Raw genomic sequence first — 20,364 nt, 5'->3', positions numbered from 1 at the left:
TTTTTTTTACTTTTTTCTCTTGAAAAGATAAATTTCCTACTCTTGCAGTTTTTTTTAATGGAAAAATGCCGTAATATGGTATACATTCAATACTGTGAATTTGCATTTATTTCTTAAAGAATACAGTATTCACAGTTAAATGTACATACTGTTGTGCTGATCACAGAAACATGCTGTGATATTTATAACAAGTAACATGACAATTTTTGCATTTATTTCACACACTATTACTTTTGTGTTAATAAAAGGCATATGCTTTAATATTTCTGACAGCTTTATGTCAAGCTAAAAATCTAATGTTAAATACACTGTTATGCTGATAATGGAAAATGCTGTTATATTTTTAACAGGTCACACTACAGTTTTTACATTCATTTCTCGTAAAGAATGCTGTTTGTAACTACTATTGTACTATTCGACTATACCATTGTGCTGATGAGATTACTATGTAAATTTTCCAAGTAAAACAATTTTTTTTAAAGGTTAAAACTATTTTTTTTTTCACAGTATAAAATGGAACGATGTACATTTTTTAGCCGTAAAATCAACAGTATCAATAGTAAATGAAAATGTTTTACTGTAACTTTACGGTAGTGTTTCGGCAACCACAGCTGCCGGAGGTTTACCGTTAACAGGTTTTTTGGGGGTTTTTTGGGGGGGTTTTTTTTTACAGTATAATGCTTCTCAAGATCCAGTCCATACCGGTCCAAACTTCAGTCAATGTAATGATTCTTATGATAATAGAGAGCCATCTGAGTTTAATCACTTCGGATCTGACTTGAAACACAGTAGCTCATACACAAGTATTAATGTTTCCTTGGAGCTGGGCTCTGCATTGAAATCCAGTACGACTTCTCTAAACCAAGATAGTAGTAGAACTATGTGCCCATGTACTAGTCAATGTTTAGATGTCAGTGATGGTACCCGAGCAAAGTATTTACAAGTGTAAAGGACCCTCTGTATTTTCCCTAACAAATGAGTCTGTTCCCGGAAAATGAATGTCCTCATCCTGGAGTCGTTTAGAGGGAAACGGCAATGATTAACACGGTAGATGTGCTCACTATGACTTGCCTCCACTCAGTTTCGACATGTACAAGAGCACATCTCCTGAGACTACAGTTGTCGCGTGGGCTCAGGAGGGTCGTTTTTTTGGGGGGGGGTTGTTTGAGCCAGCTCTAGGGGGGGGGTACTGTCATGCAGCCATCTGTGATGGGTTATTTTTGACGTTTGTTCAGGTCTGTTCCCCTTTTAATCTAATATTTCTGTTTTATGTGTTAACAGTCCTTCAGGTTTCATTTTATTTATTTTTTTTGCAGTTCCTTTCTCTGTGTTCAGGTTATAACTTGGGGGTCAAGGTTTGTATTTCTCTTTACATGGAAGTCTGTTCTCTGCTGCACTCTGGTGTTCTCCTTTTGTCAGTACATGTACTGGTGTAATCATACAGGCGTGCCTCATTAGTTCAGCTGGTTATTTAAGGTCACATTTTGGTTTGGTCTTTGCTGGTCCATTGCTTGTACTCATGCTTCTCATGTTGTGGTGGTATGTATATTTTTGATCATTGAAATTCTTTAAGTTTTCCCTGGGCTCTAAGCATATTTGGCTTGTTTGTACTTTCTGTTTGCTGTTTTTTGTTTTGTTTTTTTCCCCCCCTCACCCTGGTTCAGCGTTATTTGTATTTGAGTTACAACTTTCCTCATTCTTGCTGTGTTTTGAAACCCCACCCCTATTGGATAAAGCCCTAAGCCTATTTTTGTTGAATCTTCCACTCTCCTGCTGAGTTTTGATATTACACCTTAATGGGATAAAGACTATTTTTTGTTCATCTTCTTGCCGCACCTGCTGTGAGTTAGATACCACAACCCCTTTTGAACGTAGACCTATTTTGTTGAAGTCTTACCCACTCCTGTTTTGTATATTGGGCTCATGATGTATTAAAACTTGGCAACTTTTTTGAACTCACCTCCTGTGTTTGGCGTCTGCATTTGGGTTCTGTTTTGTTAAATACCTGGCTCTGAATCCTGACAACTAATAATGGAATATTTCTGTGTTGAATGTGTCGTCCCCAGATTGTCAAATAAGGTTAAGTCCATTGGATTATATGATCTATCTACCCTGTATCATAACTAAGCATGACGGATAGTGCAAACTAACCCTCTTTAAAACCCTATCAACAATACCTTCCATCACTTTTTACCAGAATTAGTACAACTTTAGCATGTGAATTTGACCTTTATCATTCCTTTTGCTGTTTTTTACCCCAATAAATTCATACATTATCATAGATGGGTTCAACATACCTTTTGGAATCTTTATGATCAGACAAGTAATGTGGTATATTTGTTAATATGAATGGAAAGCATTTTCATTTTGAAAAATGGTCATGACAACCATGATTGAAAATTCACAATGGCTCAATATCCATCTTTTTTGTAGTATAATTGGCTATATCTGTGCCCAACTTGGTGCTTTTTATCACCACATGCAAATTCAAATGAGAAAAAAATGCTGCCCCACTATATACTACTTTAATAACTTTTAAACTCAAGTTTTTCCTACCGCACATTCCATTTAATCAAATGTTTAAATAACTTGTGTATACATTAGTTCCATATACTTAATTAAAAAAAATAAGTTTTCCAGTTTTAATCACTGTTGAAATTTGAACATTCTGACTGAATCCTTCAAACCTGCATCGACGTGCATCTCTGCACTTACAGTATTTTGCACATTGGTTTTTAATGTCACTATTTTTATAGGGGTTTTTTCATAGGGATAATGTTTTTAAACATGTCATTTTGGCAGGTTTGAAGCAGGCTTTTATACCTTGGTTTTATCTGTCTGGTTTTTTTTGTTTGTTTGTTTTGTGTGTCTGTCATTTCTCTGCTCTGCAGCTATTGTTGCACTTTAGCCCAAGCAAAATTTTGTTGCGGGGACAAAGTATATTTAGGTTGTCCACAAATCAAATTCCTTCTTGGGAGTCATAACAAAAAGATTTAGGAGATCATGAGCTCCTGTACAGTCTATTATATAAAAAATAGAAGAAACATGGGATCATACAGAATTTGGGTTATTGAGCTCAGTTTAGATCAAGGAGGCCCAAATGACTACACAAGGATTAACAAACGTTTCTGTAAAAAGTCCACCAGAAACTTCAGGACCACAACCAAGGAATTGAGATATAGTAAGGTACCATATGGGGTAATGACTCTCACAACACAGAAACGGGTGTGTGTGTGTTACAATAAAGCTCTGTACTCGTCTGCCTGATAATGTTTGTCTGCGTTCATGACAAAACTGATTGTATGAGTCACTTGGTATCTGCTGTCAAACCCTCCTTAAACAGCTGCTCATCAATTAATATCAAGTACAGAGCTGAGGTTTTCACCACTGCTGGAGGTAAACATAGTCTGGCAACTCCAAATATGTGTGGGGGATTTACAATGTTCCTGCTGCAATCAGACAATCAAGGACATTGTTCAGGGTACATTTCCACCTCATGGTCACAGATACTTCTCTGGGTTGTTCCAATCAGTGATCAAGGATACTGGAACATGTGCATCACAAGCACGCAAATTACTGATTGACCACACTGTATCTGATGTAAGACATAAGGGAATGCTATACAGAAGTAAGGGGAAAAAAACCACTGGTTAGGTGAAGCAGCCAACTTCATGTAAACTCAGGTGTATTCATATGTGATTTGGTGTTACTCTGCAGACCTGAGGTGCTCATTTTCTTTTTGAATCTGAGGTCATTCCATGATGATGGAAATGTCAGAAGTATAACATCTACCACAGCTTAAAAGATGTTGATTCATAATTACATATTATGTAAGACTACAAGCAGAGTTGTAGTCTTACCACCTCTGCAGCTTCTCTCCCCCTGCCATCCCCTCATTACCCCATCCTTGTAGAGACGGTGCCTGCTCCCAGACTGCCAATAACCAGCAAAAATCTATTTAAGCATAAAATTCAAAAAGAAAAAATAATATAGCACCTTCAACTGCACCACAGACTAAAACAGGTAAATGTGGTCTATTAAACATTAGGTCTCTCTCTTCTAAGTCCCTGTTGGTAAATGATAATAATTGATCAAACATATTGATTTATTCTGCCTTACAGAAACCTGGTTACAGCAGGAGGAATATGTTAGTTTAAAAGTGTCAACACCCCCGAGTCACACTAACTGTCAGAATGCTCGTAGCACGGGCCGGGGCGGAGGATTAGCAGCAATCTTCCATTCCAGCTTATTAATTAATCAAAAACCCAGACAGAGCTTTAATTCATTTGAAAGCTTGTCTCTTAGTCTTGTCCATCCAAATTGGAAGTCCCCAAAAACCAGTTATTGTTATTATCTATCGTCCACCTGGTCGTTACTGTGAGTTTCTCTGTGAATTTTCAGACCTTTGTCTGACTTAGTGCTTAGCTCAGATAAGATAATTATAGTGGGCGATTTTAACATCCACACAGATGCTGAGAATGACAGCCTCAACACTGCATTTAATCTATTATTAGACTCTATTGGCTTTGCTCAAAAAGTAAATGAGTCCACCCACCACTTTAATCATATCTTAGATCTTGTTCTGACTTATGGTATGGAAATAGAAGACTTAGTATTCCCTGAAAACTCCCTTCTGTCTGATCATTTCTTAATAACATTTACATTTACTCTGATGGACTACCCAGCAGTGGGGAATAAGTTTCATTACACTAGAAGTCTTTCAGAAAGCGCTGTAACTAGGTTTAAGGATATGATTCCTTCTTTATGTTCTCTAATGCCATATACCAACACAGTGCAGAGTAGCTACCTAAACTCTGTAAGGGAGATAGAGTATCTCGTCAATAGTTTTACATCCTCATTGAAGACAACTTTGGATGCTGTAGCTCCTCTGAAAAAGAGAGCTTTAAATCAGAAGTGTCTGACTCCGTGGTATAACTCACAAACTCGTAGCTTAAAGCAGATAACCCGTAAGTTGGAGAGGAAATGGCGTCTCACTAATTTAGAAGATCTTCACTTAGCCTGGAAAAGAGTCTGTTGCTCTATAAAAAAGCCCTCCGTAAAGCTAGGACATCTTTCTACTCATCACTAATTGAAGAAAATAAGAACAACCCCAGGTTTCTTTTCAGCACTGTAGCCAGGCTGACAAAGAGTCAGAGCTCTATTGAGCTGAGTATTCCATTAAACTTTAACTAGTAATGACTTCATGACTTTCTTTGCTAACAAAATTTTAACTATTAGAGAAAAAATTACTCATAACCATCCCAAAGACGTATCGTATCTTTGGCTGCTTTCAGTGATGCCGGTATTTGGTTAGACTCTTTCTCTCCGATTGTTCTGTCTGAGTTATTTTCATTAGTTACTTCATCCAAACCATCAATATGTTTATTAGACCCCATTCCTACCAGGCTGCTCAAGGAAGCCCTACCATTATTTCATGCTTCGATCTTAAATATGATCAATCTATCTTTGTTAGTTGGCTATGTACCACAGGCTTTTAAGGTGGCAGTAATTAAACCATTACTTAAAAAGCCATCACTTGACCCAGCTATCTTAGCTAATTATAGGCCAATCTCCAACCTTCCTTTTCTCTCAAAATTCTTGAAAGGGTAGTTGTAAAACAGCTAACTGATCATCTGCAGAGGAATGGTCTATTTGAGAGTTTCAGTCAGGTTTTAGAATTCATCATAGTACAGAAACAGCATTAGTGAAGGTTACAAATGATCTTCTTATGGCCTCGGACAGTGGACTCATCTCTGTGCTTGTTCTGTTAGACCTCAGTGCTGCTTTTGATACTGTTGACCATAAAATTTTATTACAGAGATTAGAGCATGCCATAGGTATTAAAGGCACTGCGCTGCGGTGGTTTGAATCATATTTGTCTAATAGATTACAATTTGTTCATGTAAATGGGGAATCTTCTTCACAGACTAAAGTTAATTATGGAGTTCCACAAGGTTCTGTGCTAGGACCAATTTTATTCACTTTATACATGCTTCCCTTAGGCAGTATTATTAGACGGTATCGCTTAAATTTTCATTGTTACGCAGATGATACCCAGCTTTATCTATCCATGAAGCCAGAGGACACACACCAATTAGCTAAACTGCAGGATTGTCTTACAGACATAAAGACATGGATGACCTCTAATTTCCTGCTTTTAAACTCAGATAAAACTGAAGTTATTGTACTTGGCCCCACAAATCTTAGAAACATGGTGTCTAACCAGATCCTTACTCTGGATGGCATTACCCTGACCTCTAGTAATACTGTGAGAAATCTTGGAGTCATTTTTGATCAGGATATGTCATTCAAAGCGCATATTAAACAAATATGTAGGACTGCTTTTTTGCATTTACGTAATATCTCTAAAATCAGAAAGGTCTTGTCTCAGAGTGATGCTGAAAAAACTAATTCATGCATTTATTTCCTCTAGGCTGGACTATTGTAATTCATTATTATCAGGTTGTCCTAAAAGTTCCCTAAAAAGCCTTCAGTTAATTCAAAATGCTGCAGCTAGAGTACTGACGGGGACTAGAAGGAGAGAGCATATCTCACCCATATTGGCCTCTCTTCATTGGCTTCCTGTTAATTCTAGAATAGAATTTAAATTCTTCTTCTTACTTATAAGGTTTTGAATAATCAGGTCCCATCTTATCTTAGGGACCTCGTAGTACCATATCACCCCAATAGAGCGCTTCGCTCTCAGACTACAGGCTTACTTGTAGTTCCTAGGGTTTGTAAGAGTAGAATGGGAGGCAGAGCCTTCAGCTTTCAGGCTCCTCTCCTGTGGAACCAGCTCCCAATTCAGATCAGGGAGACAGACACCCTCTCTACTTTTAAGATTAGGCTTAAAACTTTCCTTTTTGCTAAAGCTTATAGTTAGGGCTGGATCAGGTGACCCTGAACCATCCCTTAGTTATGCTGCTATAGACATAGACTGCTGGGGGGTTCCCATGATGCACTGTTTCTTTCTCTTTTTGCTCTGTATGCACCACTCTGCATTTAATCATTAGTGATCGATCTCTGCTCCCCTCCACAGCATGTCTTTTTCCTGGTTCTCTCCCTCAGCCCCAACCAGTCCCAGCAGAAGACTGCCCCTCCCTGAGCCTGGTTCTGCTGGAGGTTTCTTCCTGTTAAAAGGGAGTTTTTCCTTCCCACTGTAGCCAAGTGCTTGCTCACAGGGGGTCGTTTTGACCGTTGGGGTTTTACATAATTATTGTATGGCCTTGCCTTACAATATAAAGCGCCAACTGTTTGTTGTGATTTGGCGCTATATAAATAAAATTGAATTGAAATTGAATTGAATTTGTTGGGTGTTGAACAGCCAATAAATCAGAATAAAATAAATAATCCTCCAGGACAGCCCCAAGATAACCAACACAATATCCTGGGGATCTAAAAGCAATCCTATAACTTGTCGATGAAGGGACGTTCCCTGAGGACCTTCAACAGAGAGTATACTCAATTGAAACCACATAAATAAACACACCTTATTTAGATATGCTTATGAGATTTCAATTGGCATTAAAACTCACATAATTGCTAAAAAAAAAAAAAAAAAGACCTATTTTAGCAATAAAGTGAGTTCCAATGCCAACTAGCTGTGAAAGTAATTTCCTGTATTAAAGGGTTGGAAAGGTTTTTGGCAGCATGGTGGTCAAGTGGTTCGTAAGCCTGTTTACACAGCAGAAGGCTCCCAGCTCAAAAACACACATGCTTGTTATCTATGGAATGTGGAGTTGCATCTGAAAGGACATCCAGTGTGAAATTTGTGCCCAGTCAACGTGCAGATGTGTCCTGGATTTGTTGTGGTGAAAAAGGGAGAAAGATTTGTTTCCACTTTGAGATTAAATCGCATCATTTTTACAGTGATTGAATACTTTTTTTTTTTTTTTTGTCATGGCATAAAAACAATAAAGACATAATATTCCAATTAGTTCCATTTATATACTAACCCTCACCCACACACTGTATTCACAGATCTGATGATTTGAGGAAGAAACCTCCAGCAGACCAGACTCAAAGGGGTGACCCTCTGCCTGGGTCATGCTACCGACAATTCACAAAACGAATATACAGGAAATGTTGCTGGTGCACAGGACAGGAGGGTTTCAGAAACAGACACCACACCCATCTCTGGATGGAGCCACACCTGAAACAGAGAGAGAAAAAAAAAAAAAAACAGAATCAGGCATCAGAAAGACAACAAAGACAGTATAATTTGTCAACATTTAGCAACAAGAAAAACAGAAGAAATACTAAGGTGACCACCGGCAACTAGCCCTAAGCTTCACTAAAACACCCAGACTTTAGATAAAGTTGAGGACGCGTTTCCTAATAAAATGAATTTAAAGAGTAAAAAGCGTAGAACCATACTATGCCAGTATGCTAGCCATACAAAAGGGAAAATAAGTGCGTCTTATGTCTGGACTTGAAAGTCTCTACAGAATCTGACTGTTTTATTGATACAGGGAGATCATTCCACAGAACAAGGGCAAGATAAGAGAAAGCTCTATGACCCGCAGACTTCTTATTCACCCTAGGGACACAAAGTAGTCCTGCACCCTGAGAACACAGAGCCCAGGCCGGTACGTAAGGTTTAATTAGGTCAGCTAAGTAGGGAGGTGCCAGTCTGTGAACAATTTTATAGACTAGTAGCAGAACCTTAAAATCTGATCTCACTGGGACAGGAAGCCAGTGAAGAGACGCCAAAATGAGTGTAATGTGGTCGAACTTTCTACTTCATTTCAAAAGTCTGGCAGCAGCATTTTGAACCAACTGGAGACCCCTAATGCCCCTCAGTTGGACTAAATCAGTGATCTTTTATATGATTTCACAATTAATTATCCAAACATTTTGCTTGAAATAAGACTTTAGCAAAACAGTTTGTTTGCTTTGTCCACTGGATGCCATTTGTTCACACAGTTTAAAACAGATTCATTTATAAAAAGAAACAGCAGTGAGTGCTAAATGTCCTGATCATTTGAAACTCTACATAATTCAATTTTTTCCCCACTTTTGTTGACACTAGATTTTGGACAACAGCAGTTGGTTGACTTTGCACTGAACAGAAAATACTTGAGTAATTTCCATAATCTGGAAATCTTACTTACCTCCACCATTTTTGTAGCACAAATAGGGAAATCTCCATAGGTTTCCAAGCCCAACCAAGGTTCCGGCTACAGCCAGTAGGAACTCCAGCTTGTTTGCCCACTGACCACGGTCCAACAGCTCACTCTTCTCTTTCACCCGGACCTTATTGTTGCCCGGCACTTCATTGTCATTGCCTTTAAGGAAATCCCTTGACATGGTCCAAACACACAGCAACCATTATAAATTAACTCATTCCATGAAATCTAACCCTGGAATTTTCCTCTCAATGACTAGTTTATCCTGTTGCATAAGCCCTCTGGCAGTAACTTTAGTTAAATATTACTGAAGCTAAACTTGTGGGCTTTTGACAGTGAGTGTTTATAAGTATAAGCTTTTCTGTTTACAGTAGAGAATTTAAAGTAATGCTCAGTGTTGAATAAAAACACAGAAGTACTCACCCCTCCATCGCAATGCCCCTTCCCAGGAGAACAGGTTCAAAGAAACAAAGCGAGCAGTATTCCTCTCTGTCAGCTGGACTACAGGACCTCTGCAGAAGGGTTGAACACAATCAGGAAATATGACGTGTTAAAAAAACTGCCTGGGTGTGATTACTGGTTTCACCTTCATGTGTTTCTGTGTGTTAAACTATCTCAAGACTGAAAGGATGGATTTCAACCAAATGATTACATTAATGTTTGAGGAATAGGGATCAAAGTTCAAGGTCATGTTATACAAGGTCAAAATTTTATTCCAATGCAATTTGATGGTGGAGGGGAGGGGGGTGGATTTTAAAGGCTCATAACTCCTGAATCTGAAGTACCAGGCCCACGGTTACTATCAGATGTTGTCATATGTTGGCTTTAAAAATATGCTTTCAAATTGGACCTTGATTGATCTGGAAGACTGAAATCAAGGTCACTCAAATTTTGCTCATTTTGTTTCATTCCAGATGAACGAATTTCAGCTAGATGGCATTTTTTAAAATACAGATTACATTTTAACGACTGTGCGCTATAGTTTTTTATTTTGTCAAAGTCAGCAAAATGAAAAGTTTACTACATTAAAGTAGATTGATTGGTTAGGGGTTAATATTTAAAGGTGACAGTTAATGTACGAGCTTTTTTTTTAAATTCATCTGTCTGGAATTTGTCTGTCTGGAATGAAACCACTCTTTTAAAGTGGACTAACATAGCTTAACATATGAGGTCTGTTAGAAAAGTATCAGACCTTTTTATTTTTTCAAAAACCTGATGAATTTAAATCACGTGTGCTTGCATGAGCCAACCTTGAACCTTCGTGCGCATGCGTGATTTTTTTTTTTTCACGCCTGTCGGTTGCGTCATTTGCTTGTAAGCAGCCTTTGTGTGAGGATGGGTGGAGTCTCTTGTCGTTTTTTCTTTGTAAGGAAATGGCGGAACGACTGGAGCAGCGCGACTGCATCAAATTTTGCCAGAAACTGGGCGACAGCCAGGTGGAAACCATTCGGATTATTCAGACGGCTTTTGGTGAGGATGCTATGAGCATCACACAGATTAAAGAGCGGTACAACTGGTTTAAAGCGCGCCACGCTCTGGGCAGCCATCAACATGCTGAAATGACCAGATCATTTCCACAGTGAACGCTGTGGTGATGTGGGACCGTCGTGTGACTATCCTAGAAATTGCGGAAGAGGTGGACAACAGCACTTTTTCGGCAGATTCCACTGTGACAGAAGATTTTGCCATGAAAAGAGTGGCGGCGAAATTCATGCCGATGGCTTGGGCACAAAGCTGATGGCGGAACAAAAGCGCCACCGCGTTGAGGTCTCACAGGACATGTTGTGACATGCCCACCTCTTCCACCATTTGGAAGATTCAGATGGCTTTCGATGGCAGATGAGTCTCATGTTCTGCACTCTGAATATATTTTACTTAACTCAGGAAGGAAGTACAGGGTTCCTCTTTGTAAATATAATCGATATAAATATTCATTTATTCCATTATCAGTGAAGCTCATAAATCAGCAGATAGTTCAGGGAAGATAGCTTAAGGGTATGTATTGCGGAATTTGCACAAAGATGTTAATAATGTTGTGTATTTATATTTATCCTTTGACTTACTGTGTTGTTTTTAATGTATGGGTGCCATGTACTGGATGTGTTGTTGTGTAGCAGACTCTGTCCAAGGCAAATTTCTCCTTAGGGAGACAAATAAAGACACTTTGACTTTTCAGTCGTGTGACTATCTGAGAAACTGTGGAAGAGGTGAGCATGTCACAGCATGTCCTGTGAGACTTCAACATGGAGCAAAAGCGCCTCCATGTTGAAGTCTCACAGGACATTTATTTTAGCTTGAAGTCCCCCACCGGTCCCACACAGTACAAAAGTAGTCTACAGGAATTAGCACATTTAAGCCCCAAGAGCATAACCCGGCCCAGGGGTGTGGTTACAAGCACTGAGCTCAGAGAGGCATCCCAACACTTAGAAAACAAGAGCCTAGTTGGGAACTAAATAACATTGCTGATAACTACTGTCTGGAACATAAGTCGTGGCCAAGTATGCAAAGTTGTTCCACGCAGACAAAGCACTGTTTAGCTGTCAGTTTTACATATATGAGGGCATGAATATGAAGCATTATGAAACATAGGCATTTGTAAGATATCCTAAGCATCTGGTGGAGAATGCGGTCATCGATCCCACTACCTGGGACAAGCATCTGTAAGATTTCCTCTACAGTGGCAACACTTATTCATGAACAACTACCTGTAAGTCGCTCTCCCTTTAGAGCCATATTGTTTCTAACAGGCTGCATTCATGATTAATGGATGTGCATGTGCACTAAGTTTTCTCACAGTGGAACGTGGCTGCTGCATCAAAATTAACAGTTCTAACTTAAAAATGAGTCATCATAACATGACATCCAGTGGTGGGCACAGCTAACCAAAAGGTTAGCTTCGATAACAGCTAGTCGGCTAGCTGAAAAGTTATCTTTTATGAAGCTAAACCGATAAACCACCCAAAAATTTATTGGAAGCTACAGTTAACCGATAACTTTCAGTATTGTCTCCGGTGCACTTGCAACTACTAACAAGCTGATTTTGAGTTTTAACACCGCAATCACTTCTGGCAGCATCAAAGGCAACAACAGACCCAAACAATGAGTCAGCACTTCTGTCTTTGTGCGTCCTGCCCACTGCTGGAAGCTCCTGTTTACTACATAGCTTGCAGCAGTGAAGCAGTTGAAAGAAGCAGCTAAGCTCAACTCTACACACACAAAAATACATCATTTTTCCTTAACAGCATATAGCAGTGTCACTGTGAGGCAGAGGTCTTGGAAAATAAAGCAATTTTGACTTATGGTTTTGATTTATAAAACAAATTAATCTGGATGGATTAACTCCATTAATGTCAATTCTGTCATTTGTACAAAGTTAAAATATAACACATATCTTTTCATTTTAAATAATGCACTAATTCTGAAGTTTTGTAACAAACACACAGATGCCAAACGGATTATGGGTAAAATGATCCTCCGCTAACACTGATTGGTTGACTCATTCATTCTATGTAAAAACCAAGACGTTAATGTGAGGTGTGCGTGTTGGTGTTTACATATAAATGTGCTTTTATAAATTATGCCATTCTTTTTATTTGTAAAAAAAAAAAAAAAAAAGCCATTTGCAAAAGTCAAGTTGTGATTAGACAACCATCTGATATAATCGGGGTCAAAATAAATAGAACACTGCCATCTACTGGCGCCCAGAAGCTCAGACCCTAACCCATAATCCTTTGCGTGTCAGATAGTTGCTGCGGTTTAAACAGCACAGAGAGAAAACACGACAATTGTAAATGAACATTATACAACCAAAATGTACATTTTTATTGGTTTTCATCAGCTGCAACAACTCTCTGGTGTGCAAAGGATTATGAGATATCTCAATACTTAAGGCAAATACTGCCATGAACACTACTGGCCAGGAGATGGCAGTAGAGACCCTGACAACTTGCTAAAACAAATATTCCCAATAAATAATTCGTGTCTGCTACGTTTAAGACGTGTGGAATTTAATAAATGCAAACCGAATTTCAGACATCTTATATATATTACTCTGGAACAAAGAGGTCAGACAGTGTCTGACAAAAGCAAGTCGTTAAAGAGCAAACAGGAACCAATTGGAGCTCACAATGATTCCAACTGAAAATAATGGAGAAGCAACCTGAGCTTCTTCTGGCATTTTTACATAAAACAAACACAATAACAACGTCTATAAACCCAGAGAATATATTCATGAGAGTTTTAGGGACAATATACAAAGAGTTTAATGCTGTTGTCCCTGTGGAGCCTGATGAGAGCGTCTCAAATGCATTTCTCCTGTTGGGAATGTACTGAGATTACCCATAATGCACCACAAGTTAAAACTGGATGACTTGGGTGATATTGCCAGTGAGTCAGTATGGGTCAAAAGAAATGAGCTTTTTTCTTTTTTGTGACTACTTCTCCTTTGTCTGCAGAGGACAGAGCGGTTTCTCCTGGAACAAGCTCTCCTCTATTTGCAGAGAATAGAACTATACATCTACTATGAAACATTTAACAGGTAGGTACTCAAATCTTTGATTTAGGACTTCAGAAATGTTTGTAACTGTTAAGCTTTGTTCACCACGCCTGCAAAAATATGTTAGTGGTCTAAAAATTATTGGACCAAAATTTATCGGAAGATAGTCTGCCGATGGTTCTCAAAATTATCTGAAAAGCTGATAATGAAAACATGAGCTTCGATAATTAGCAGAACTGTGTCCACCACTGATATCCCACTATGTAAACTTTGCAATTATTCTGTGGTTTCGTTTTTAAGGTTAGCAGAGACATTCTATTAAAGTGCACGCTGGGGCAGTTTCTTCAAAGAAACACTGTCGGAAAACACTCAGAAATTTTATGATTTCGATGTGACATATCCTTTAACACATTAGAAGAATGGAAATAATGCACACCGCTATCCAGCACCAAAATCTCAAAGAATGAAAGTGTCTTCGAACCTGAAGAATTTTGATTTCAGGTCTGTTGTTTTTTCATAAAACCCTCCCTGTTCACTGTCATAGGAGCTGCAGCATTGTTGTTAGCCTCCAATCTGGTCAATCTTGCGGCAGACAGCAGTGATCAAGTCGGTCTGGCACCAGATATTGTCCTTTGATCATTGGGCTTCATGTAATGCTTGCATTTTGTCATGGTTTGTGTCATCTGGATGTTAACAGGATAAAATAAAGAGCTGAAATTGTTTATTTGAAATTTCCCACAAAAATGGGTTTGCGTGCAGTCAGATTCCCACCAAGTATCACACTAAAACATTACGAGATGATGCCACAGTTTAGCGGCGCTGGATGGCAGTATAACGGCATGGCACTGTTATGCCATTGTCTGGGGAGATCTGTGAATGTGAAGGGGAAGTCATATTTGCCCTTCCAGTAAAATAATACAAATTTTCCAAAAGTGACCTTGAAGATCGAAATCAAGGTCACTCACATTCTGTTTACTAATAGTGGCTTAAAAGTGCTAAAATACCCATAACTACTAGTGAGCATGTATAAAGTTATCTGGACTTAAAACTATTGTATTACATTTGACCTTGAGTAGCCTTGAATGTCACAATCAAGGTCAAACGATTATTACTCCTGAAATTGAATAGGAAGTCAGATGTGTATTTTACAAAATATGTCAATATGGAACCTTGCACTCACTAGAGCAGGGATATTCACCTTGATCCAGAAAGAGCCAAGAGGGTGCAGGGGTTTTTTTAAACATAACTTTTAGCAGATGGAATCAGTTAATCAGTGAAATCACCTGGTGGAGTGGGTGATTACAAAGAAAACCTGCACCCTCTCACTCCTTTCTGGAAGGAGTTGAATACCCCTGCACTAGAGTGTCCTGTCTAGTTTACTTTGTGACCTAGTTATGGCTGGGTGGACCTGCTGTGCACCCCTTGCTATTTCAAGCACTGGGCTTCAACAAATCTTGAGGCGAATTCCAGATTTAAATGTGGTCCTAGTCGTCTAGTTGGGACTCCTGTTTGCCTGACATGGCAGAGAATTGGTGTCATGAGCAAGACATCTGCTGTCCTAATGCCACTGGAAGCCACAACGTTCTGTGGAAGTGTGACACGTTCCTGCTGTATTTTTCTACACACAGAGCAGCTGGAGGCTGTGGGATTAGCACAGTTTCTAACAACTAAACCACAGGACCTGATGCTTCCCTGCTGTTTCAGTGGCTCCAAGCAGCCTTTGTGTGGCTGACAGGTTCATATTTCTAGCATTGTATCATAAATCAGATAAGACTGTTCAAACAGATCTTTTATGACCACTTATCTGGTGAGAAAAACTCTGAACTCAATATTTTGGATAGGGTTTTTTTTTTTTTTTTTTTTTTACTTGTTTCATTTACAAGCCTTTTTTAAATAACAGATTTACACTCAGACGCACATTTCTCAGAGACAAGTGCAATGAGTTTCATTCATATAGGCATATTTTGATATTACCTTAGATTTTTCTTTATGACCTGTGAATTTATGTACGTTTCAAAATATTCCGATATATAGTTTGTTATAATTTAATTTTACTTTTTTATGTCACAGACTTCCTCCTCCTAGTTTTTTATGATTGCTATGTTTACTATTTTATCTCGTCTGCTGTTGTGACACTTTAACATGCACACCACTGATCCCACAAAGACACAGTAAGTCACAGGGTAATTCCAGTGTTTTAAAGTAGAACTGTTACCAAATTATATCCTTCTATTGATCTTGCTAAATGTGGAATGGTAAGGCAAAAAAAACAACAAAAAAAAAACAAAAAAATAACCCACAAGCAAACCCCAAAACAAAGAAATTTAGTTATGTCACCAACCTCACCTACCCACTTTTTTGCAGATCTGTTTTTCCCCTCAGGTTTGTACAACCCCAATTCCAATGAAGTTGGGACGTTGTGAAATGTAACTAAAAACAGAATACACTGATTTGCAAATCCTCTTCAACCTATATTCAAGTGAATACACCACAAAGACAAAATATTTAATGTTCAAACTGATAAACTTTCTTGTTTGTTTTTTTTGCAAATTTTCTCATTTTGAAATGGATGCCTGCAACACATTTCAAAAAAAGCTGGGAGAGTGGTATGTTTACCACTGTGTTACATCACCTTTTTAAAAAAAATGTTTATTTCGAATATCAAGGCACAAAAATATATAACAGTAATTTTATATAAGTAATATATATAAGTAATATAGTAATATATATAAGGATTAAACAACGAGAAGCCGTGCATTATACGGTGCGAAGTCTAAAACACCACGAAGCAAATTTTTCTTTCCTGTAGTGACAACGACCCGATGCCTTGATTGAGCTAACTGAGGCTGCCACACACACACACACACACACACACAAAACCCACTCCACTGTAAGCCATCTGGATGCATGAAGAGCTGTTCACATGAAACGCTCAGAGGCGGTCCTGGAGGCGGGCCGGCGGCATCGCAGGGGGAGTGGCGGCACGACCGTGCGGAAAAAAAAAACGGTCAAAAAAAAAACGAGGTGGGGGGTGTTGTCTTGACGGGGGGGTTCGTGGTTACGTTACGGCAGAGCGGCGCCCCCACCTTCCCGTCCCATGGCGGCTTTCCTCTCACCCATTCCCGCAGCTTCACAGTGCTATAAACAGTAGCGAAGCAGCGTGTCTGGGGGTCTATGGGGCAGTGGGCTGGCCTCGGCTGGCCCGGACGCTTAGCTTCTGCATGATGATTGGATGATCTGTCTGAGGCTGAATCCCTTTTTGATTGACAGCAAAATGAGCGAATCAGCGATCTTTTGGTGTAAACATCCGTGGGAGCTGTAAATGATTGCTCCAGAGGGTATTTGTCTTTATGGCTTTTACTCCCCGTCACTCCACATCTTAACAGCACAAAAACCACACGCTCTCTCCCGCGTGTCCTGGTCCCATTACCGTATATGACATAGTATATGTGCAGGCACATCTGTTACCGTATATGACATCTCCCCCTTCAAAATGGATTATTCCCCTTAAAACAAACAACCCGTTGCTTACTTATATTTGGAACAAATCTCCTTACATTTACTGTGAACTATCTCAAATCAATATTAACCCATTTATGTAACTTCTATTACAGATGCAACTCCGCAAGAACTTGGATCAGCATTCACAACAATAATGCCATTTCAATACAAACGTTCTCTTTTCTCTTCACATTCCATCTCTACGTTTCCCCCTTTTCTTTTTTTTTTTTTTTTATATATATATATATAACCCCCCCCAAAGGCCATAGGTACCATCTACAGGTCAAGCCTGTTGACTGGTTTGCACACCCGTCCAGATCTTGTCACAGTCTGACCAGGTATAAGGCTTACAGGTGGAGTCACACTCTGACTGGAGGGAACCGTTTCTGACACGGCAGAGTGAGTGTCTGTCTCAGTATTGTCGCTGATCGCTGGTAGGGAAGACTGGGAAACCGGTTCAGGTCGAAGGTGGCGGCGATTCCGCCGAAGCTCAGCCCCCTGCTGTGTCTTTATGACGAGTGATCTCGGAGTGGTGCTTTCTCCTGAAACCACTGCTGACCGTGACCACGATTTCTCATGGTCTAACTTGGACCTTACCACATCGCCCGGCTGTAGGACAGGTAAAGATCGGGCTCCATGGCGGCGATTGTAGTAGTAGGCCTGCTTGGCCTTTTCTCGGTCGTCCTTTTCCTTCACCGCTGCTCTGCTCGGCCACCATGATCGAAGATTCTTCTCCAGGGTAGGGAGCGTTGTCCTGATCTTTCTCCCCATTAACAGCTCTGCAGGGCTGAAGCCGGTCGAGGAGCACGGAGTGGACCTGTAGATCATCAAGGCCAGCACTGGATCCGCTTGTTTGAGGATCTTCTTAGCTGTTTGCACGGCCCTCTCTGCATGCCCATTGCCCTGTGGGTGGTGTGGGCTGGACGTGCAGTGTCTGAAGTCGAATTGCTTCGCGAACTCCTGAAACTCAGCACTAGAAAACTGCGACCCATTATCCGTCACTACTTCGTCTGGGATGCCAAACCTGGCAAAGACTGCCTTCAACTTACGTATTGCATGTGTACTGGTTGTGGATGGCATGTGCAGTATTTCTACGAATCTAGAGTAATAGTCTGAGACAACCAGGTAGTTCTGATGATTGTACTCACATAAATCCATTGCGATTCTCTTCCACGGACAATCTGGAAGTGGTGTAGAGATGAGTGGCTCCTTTTGTTGTGTTCTTTTCTGTTCAAAGCACACTTGGCAAGATGACACTAGGCCGCTTATCTCTGTAGCGAGACCGGGCCACCACACTGATGAGTAGGCTCTTTCCCTACATTTAGTCAGTCCTTGGTGTCCCTCGTGAATCTTCTGGAGAATCTCTTTTCTCATCAGCTGCGGGACCACGATCCTGCTTCCCCTGAGGACCAGGCCATCGTGCTCTGACAGTTCTGCTTTGACCTGCATGAACTGTCTTATACCCACAGGCACCTTGCAGCTGTGTTCTGGCCATCCTGTCCATATGAACTTTATGAGTGACTGCAGTTCAGCATCCTCTGCAGTTGCCATCTTTATCTCTTCCATCTTATTCTGGCTAGCAGGGATTACCCCCACTATGCTAGCAACATAACACGCCACATCACTCTGAGTGTCCGGCTCGGTACATGTGGACAGCGGGCTACGTGAGAGAGTGTCTGCGACTATCAGAGTTTTCCCAGGAGCATACTCTGCCACGGGACTGAATCTCATCAGTCTCATTAGGAGACGCTGACACCGCAAAGGTACGTTGTCCAAGTTGCAGCTGTTTATGAGCGGCACAAGTGGCTTGTGGTCAGTTACTAGTTTGAATGATTCAATGCCAGTGAGGTACCTGTCGAACTTCTCGCACGCCCACACACCGGCCAGACATTCCTTTTCAATCTGTGCGTAGCGTGTCTCTGCGTCGGTGAGTCGTCTGGAACAGTATGCGACAGGTTTCCATTGCTGCCCATGAAGCTGGAGGAGAACTCCTCCCAGTCCATAGCTGCTAGCGTCGGCTGACACGGCCGTAGGTTTGCTGACATCGTAGTAGGCAAGAACTGGTGCCGTTGTCAGTAGCTGTTTGGTGTGTTCAAAAGCTGTTTGTTGTACGAGACCCCATGTCCATGCATTTTTGCCCTTCAGGAGCTCGTACAGCGGCTGTGCCACTGTGGACAGCTTGGGAATGTACCTTCCGAGGTAGTTTACCATGCCCAGGATCCTCTTCAGTTCTGGCACGTTCGTTGGTGGTGGCAGCTGTTGTATAGCCTCGACTTTGTCTGGGTCGGGCCGAATCCCATCCTTGTCAATGAGATGCCCGAGGAAGCGCAGCTGGTGTTGTCTGATGGAACACTTGTCGCGGTTGAGCTTCAACCCAGCTATCTCGATGCGCTGCATGACCTTTTCCAGACGCTGGTCGTGTTCACTCACTGTGGCCCCATAGATGAGCACATCGTCCATGAAGATCTCCACTCCTTCCAGCCCCTCCATTGTCTCCATCATTTTCCTTTGGAAAATCTCGGGAGCGCTGGTTATTCCGAACGGCAGCCTCTTAAAGTGGAATCTGCCGAACGGGGTGATAAAGGTCGTGAGTTTGCAGCTGTCTGGGTGTAGTGGGATTTGGAAGAACCCACTGGCTGCATCGAGCGTCGTGAAGACCGTGGCACCACTCAACTTAGCTATAATTTCGTCTGTGGTAGGTAAGATGTACTGTTCTCTCTTAACTGCTTTGTTCAGTCTTTTTAGATCCACACAGATACGTGCTTTACCAGTGTTTTTCTTTAAGACTGGCACCATGGATGCACACCAGTCGGTAGGCTGCGTCACCCTTTCTATGATGCCGTTCCTCTCCCTACGCTCAAGTTCCTCTTTGACTTTCTGGAGCATGGGAATTGGCACGCGCCTAGCTGCGTGGACAGCGTACGGTTGAGCATTGTCTTTCAGCTGTATTCTTACAGGTTCAGTCTTAAGAGTTCAGGTGTCCTGTGTTACACACCGCTTCCTCCACTCTCTTCACCAGGTTCAGCTTCACAGACTGATCTGCTGAGGAGGTTGCTGACTGTGCGGCCCCGGACGACGTATGCTGTGAGTGGGTGTCTCTTTCCTTTGTAAGCCACAGTGCTCTGGAACTGTCCAATGCACTGTAACTCCCCTCCTGGGCTATCCAGTTGGATGTCTGCAGGCTCGAGTGGTGTTTTGAGTCTGAGTGAGTGATAGGTTTCTTCACAGATGATGTTCACG

General features: G+C 40.8%; 2 protein-coding genes across 2 annotated transcripts in view; both read right to left on the bottom strand.

Moving 5' to 3' along the window:
* Positions 1-9,309, bottom strand: part of slc6a11a (solute carrier family 6 member 11a) — a 147,785-nt gene extending 138,476 nt beyond the window's left edge. The window contains exon 1 of the mRNA XM_034166446.1: positions 9,114-9,309. Within this exon, the coding sequence (XP_034022337.1) occupies positions 9,114-9,309 (196 nt within the window). The remainder of the gene's footprint in view (positions 1-9,113) is intronic.
* Positions 9,310-17,400: 8,091 nt separating this feature from the next.
* LOC117507769 (uncharacterized protein K02A2.6-like) lies at positions 17,401-20,010 on the bottom strand. The gene has a single exon (XM_034167575.1). The coding sequence runs from the start codon at positions 20,008-20,010 to the stop codon at positions 17,401-17,403; it is 2,610 nt and encodes an 869-aa protein (XP_034023466.1).
* Positions 20,011-20,364: the final 354 nt, after the last annotated feature.

This window comes from Thalassophryne amazonica, chromosome 3, assembly GCF_902500255.1.
Source record: "Thalassophryne amazonica chromosome 3, fThaAma1.1, whole genome shotgun sequence".
Classification (NCBI taxonomy): Eukaryota; Metazoa; Chordata; class Actinopteri; order Batrachoidiformes; family Batrachoididae; genus Thalassophryne; species Thalassophryne amazonica.
Note: the sequence above shows the minus strand (reverse complement) of the source record. Positions and strands in the feature narration are given on the sequence as shown.

What these genes read in the sequence shown, in the direction of transcription:
- LOC117507769 (XM_034167575.1), bottom strand. Translation starts at nt 20,010, where the DNA reads ATGCTCCAGAAAGTCAAAGAGGAACTTGAGCGTAGGGAGAGGAACGGC.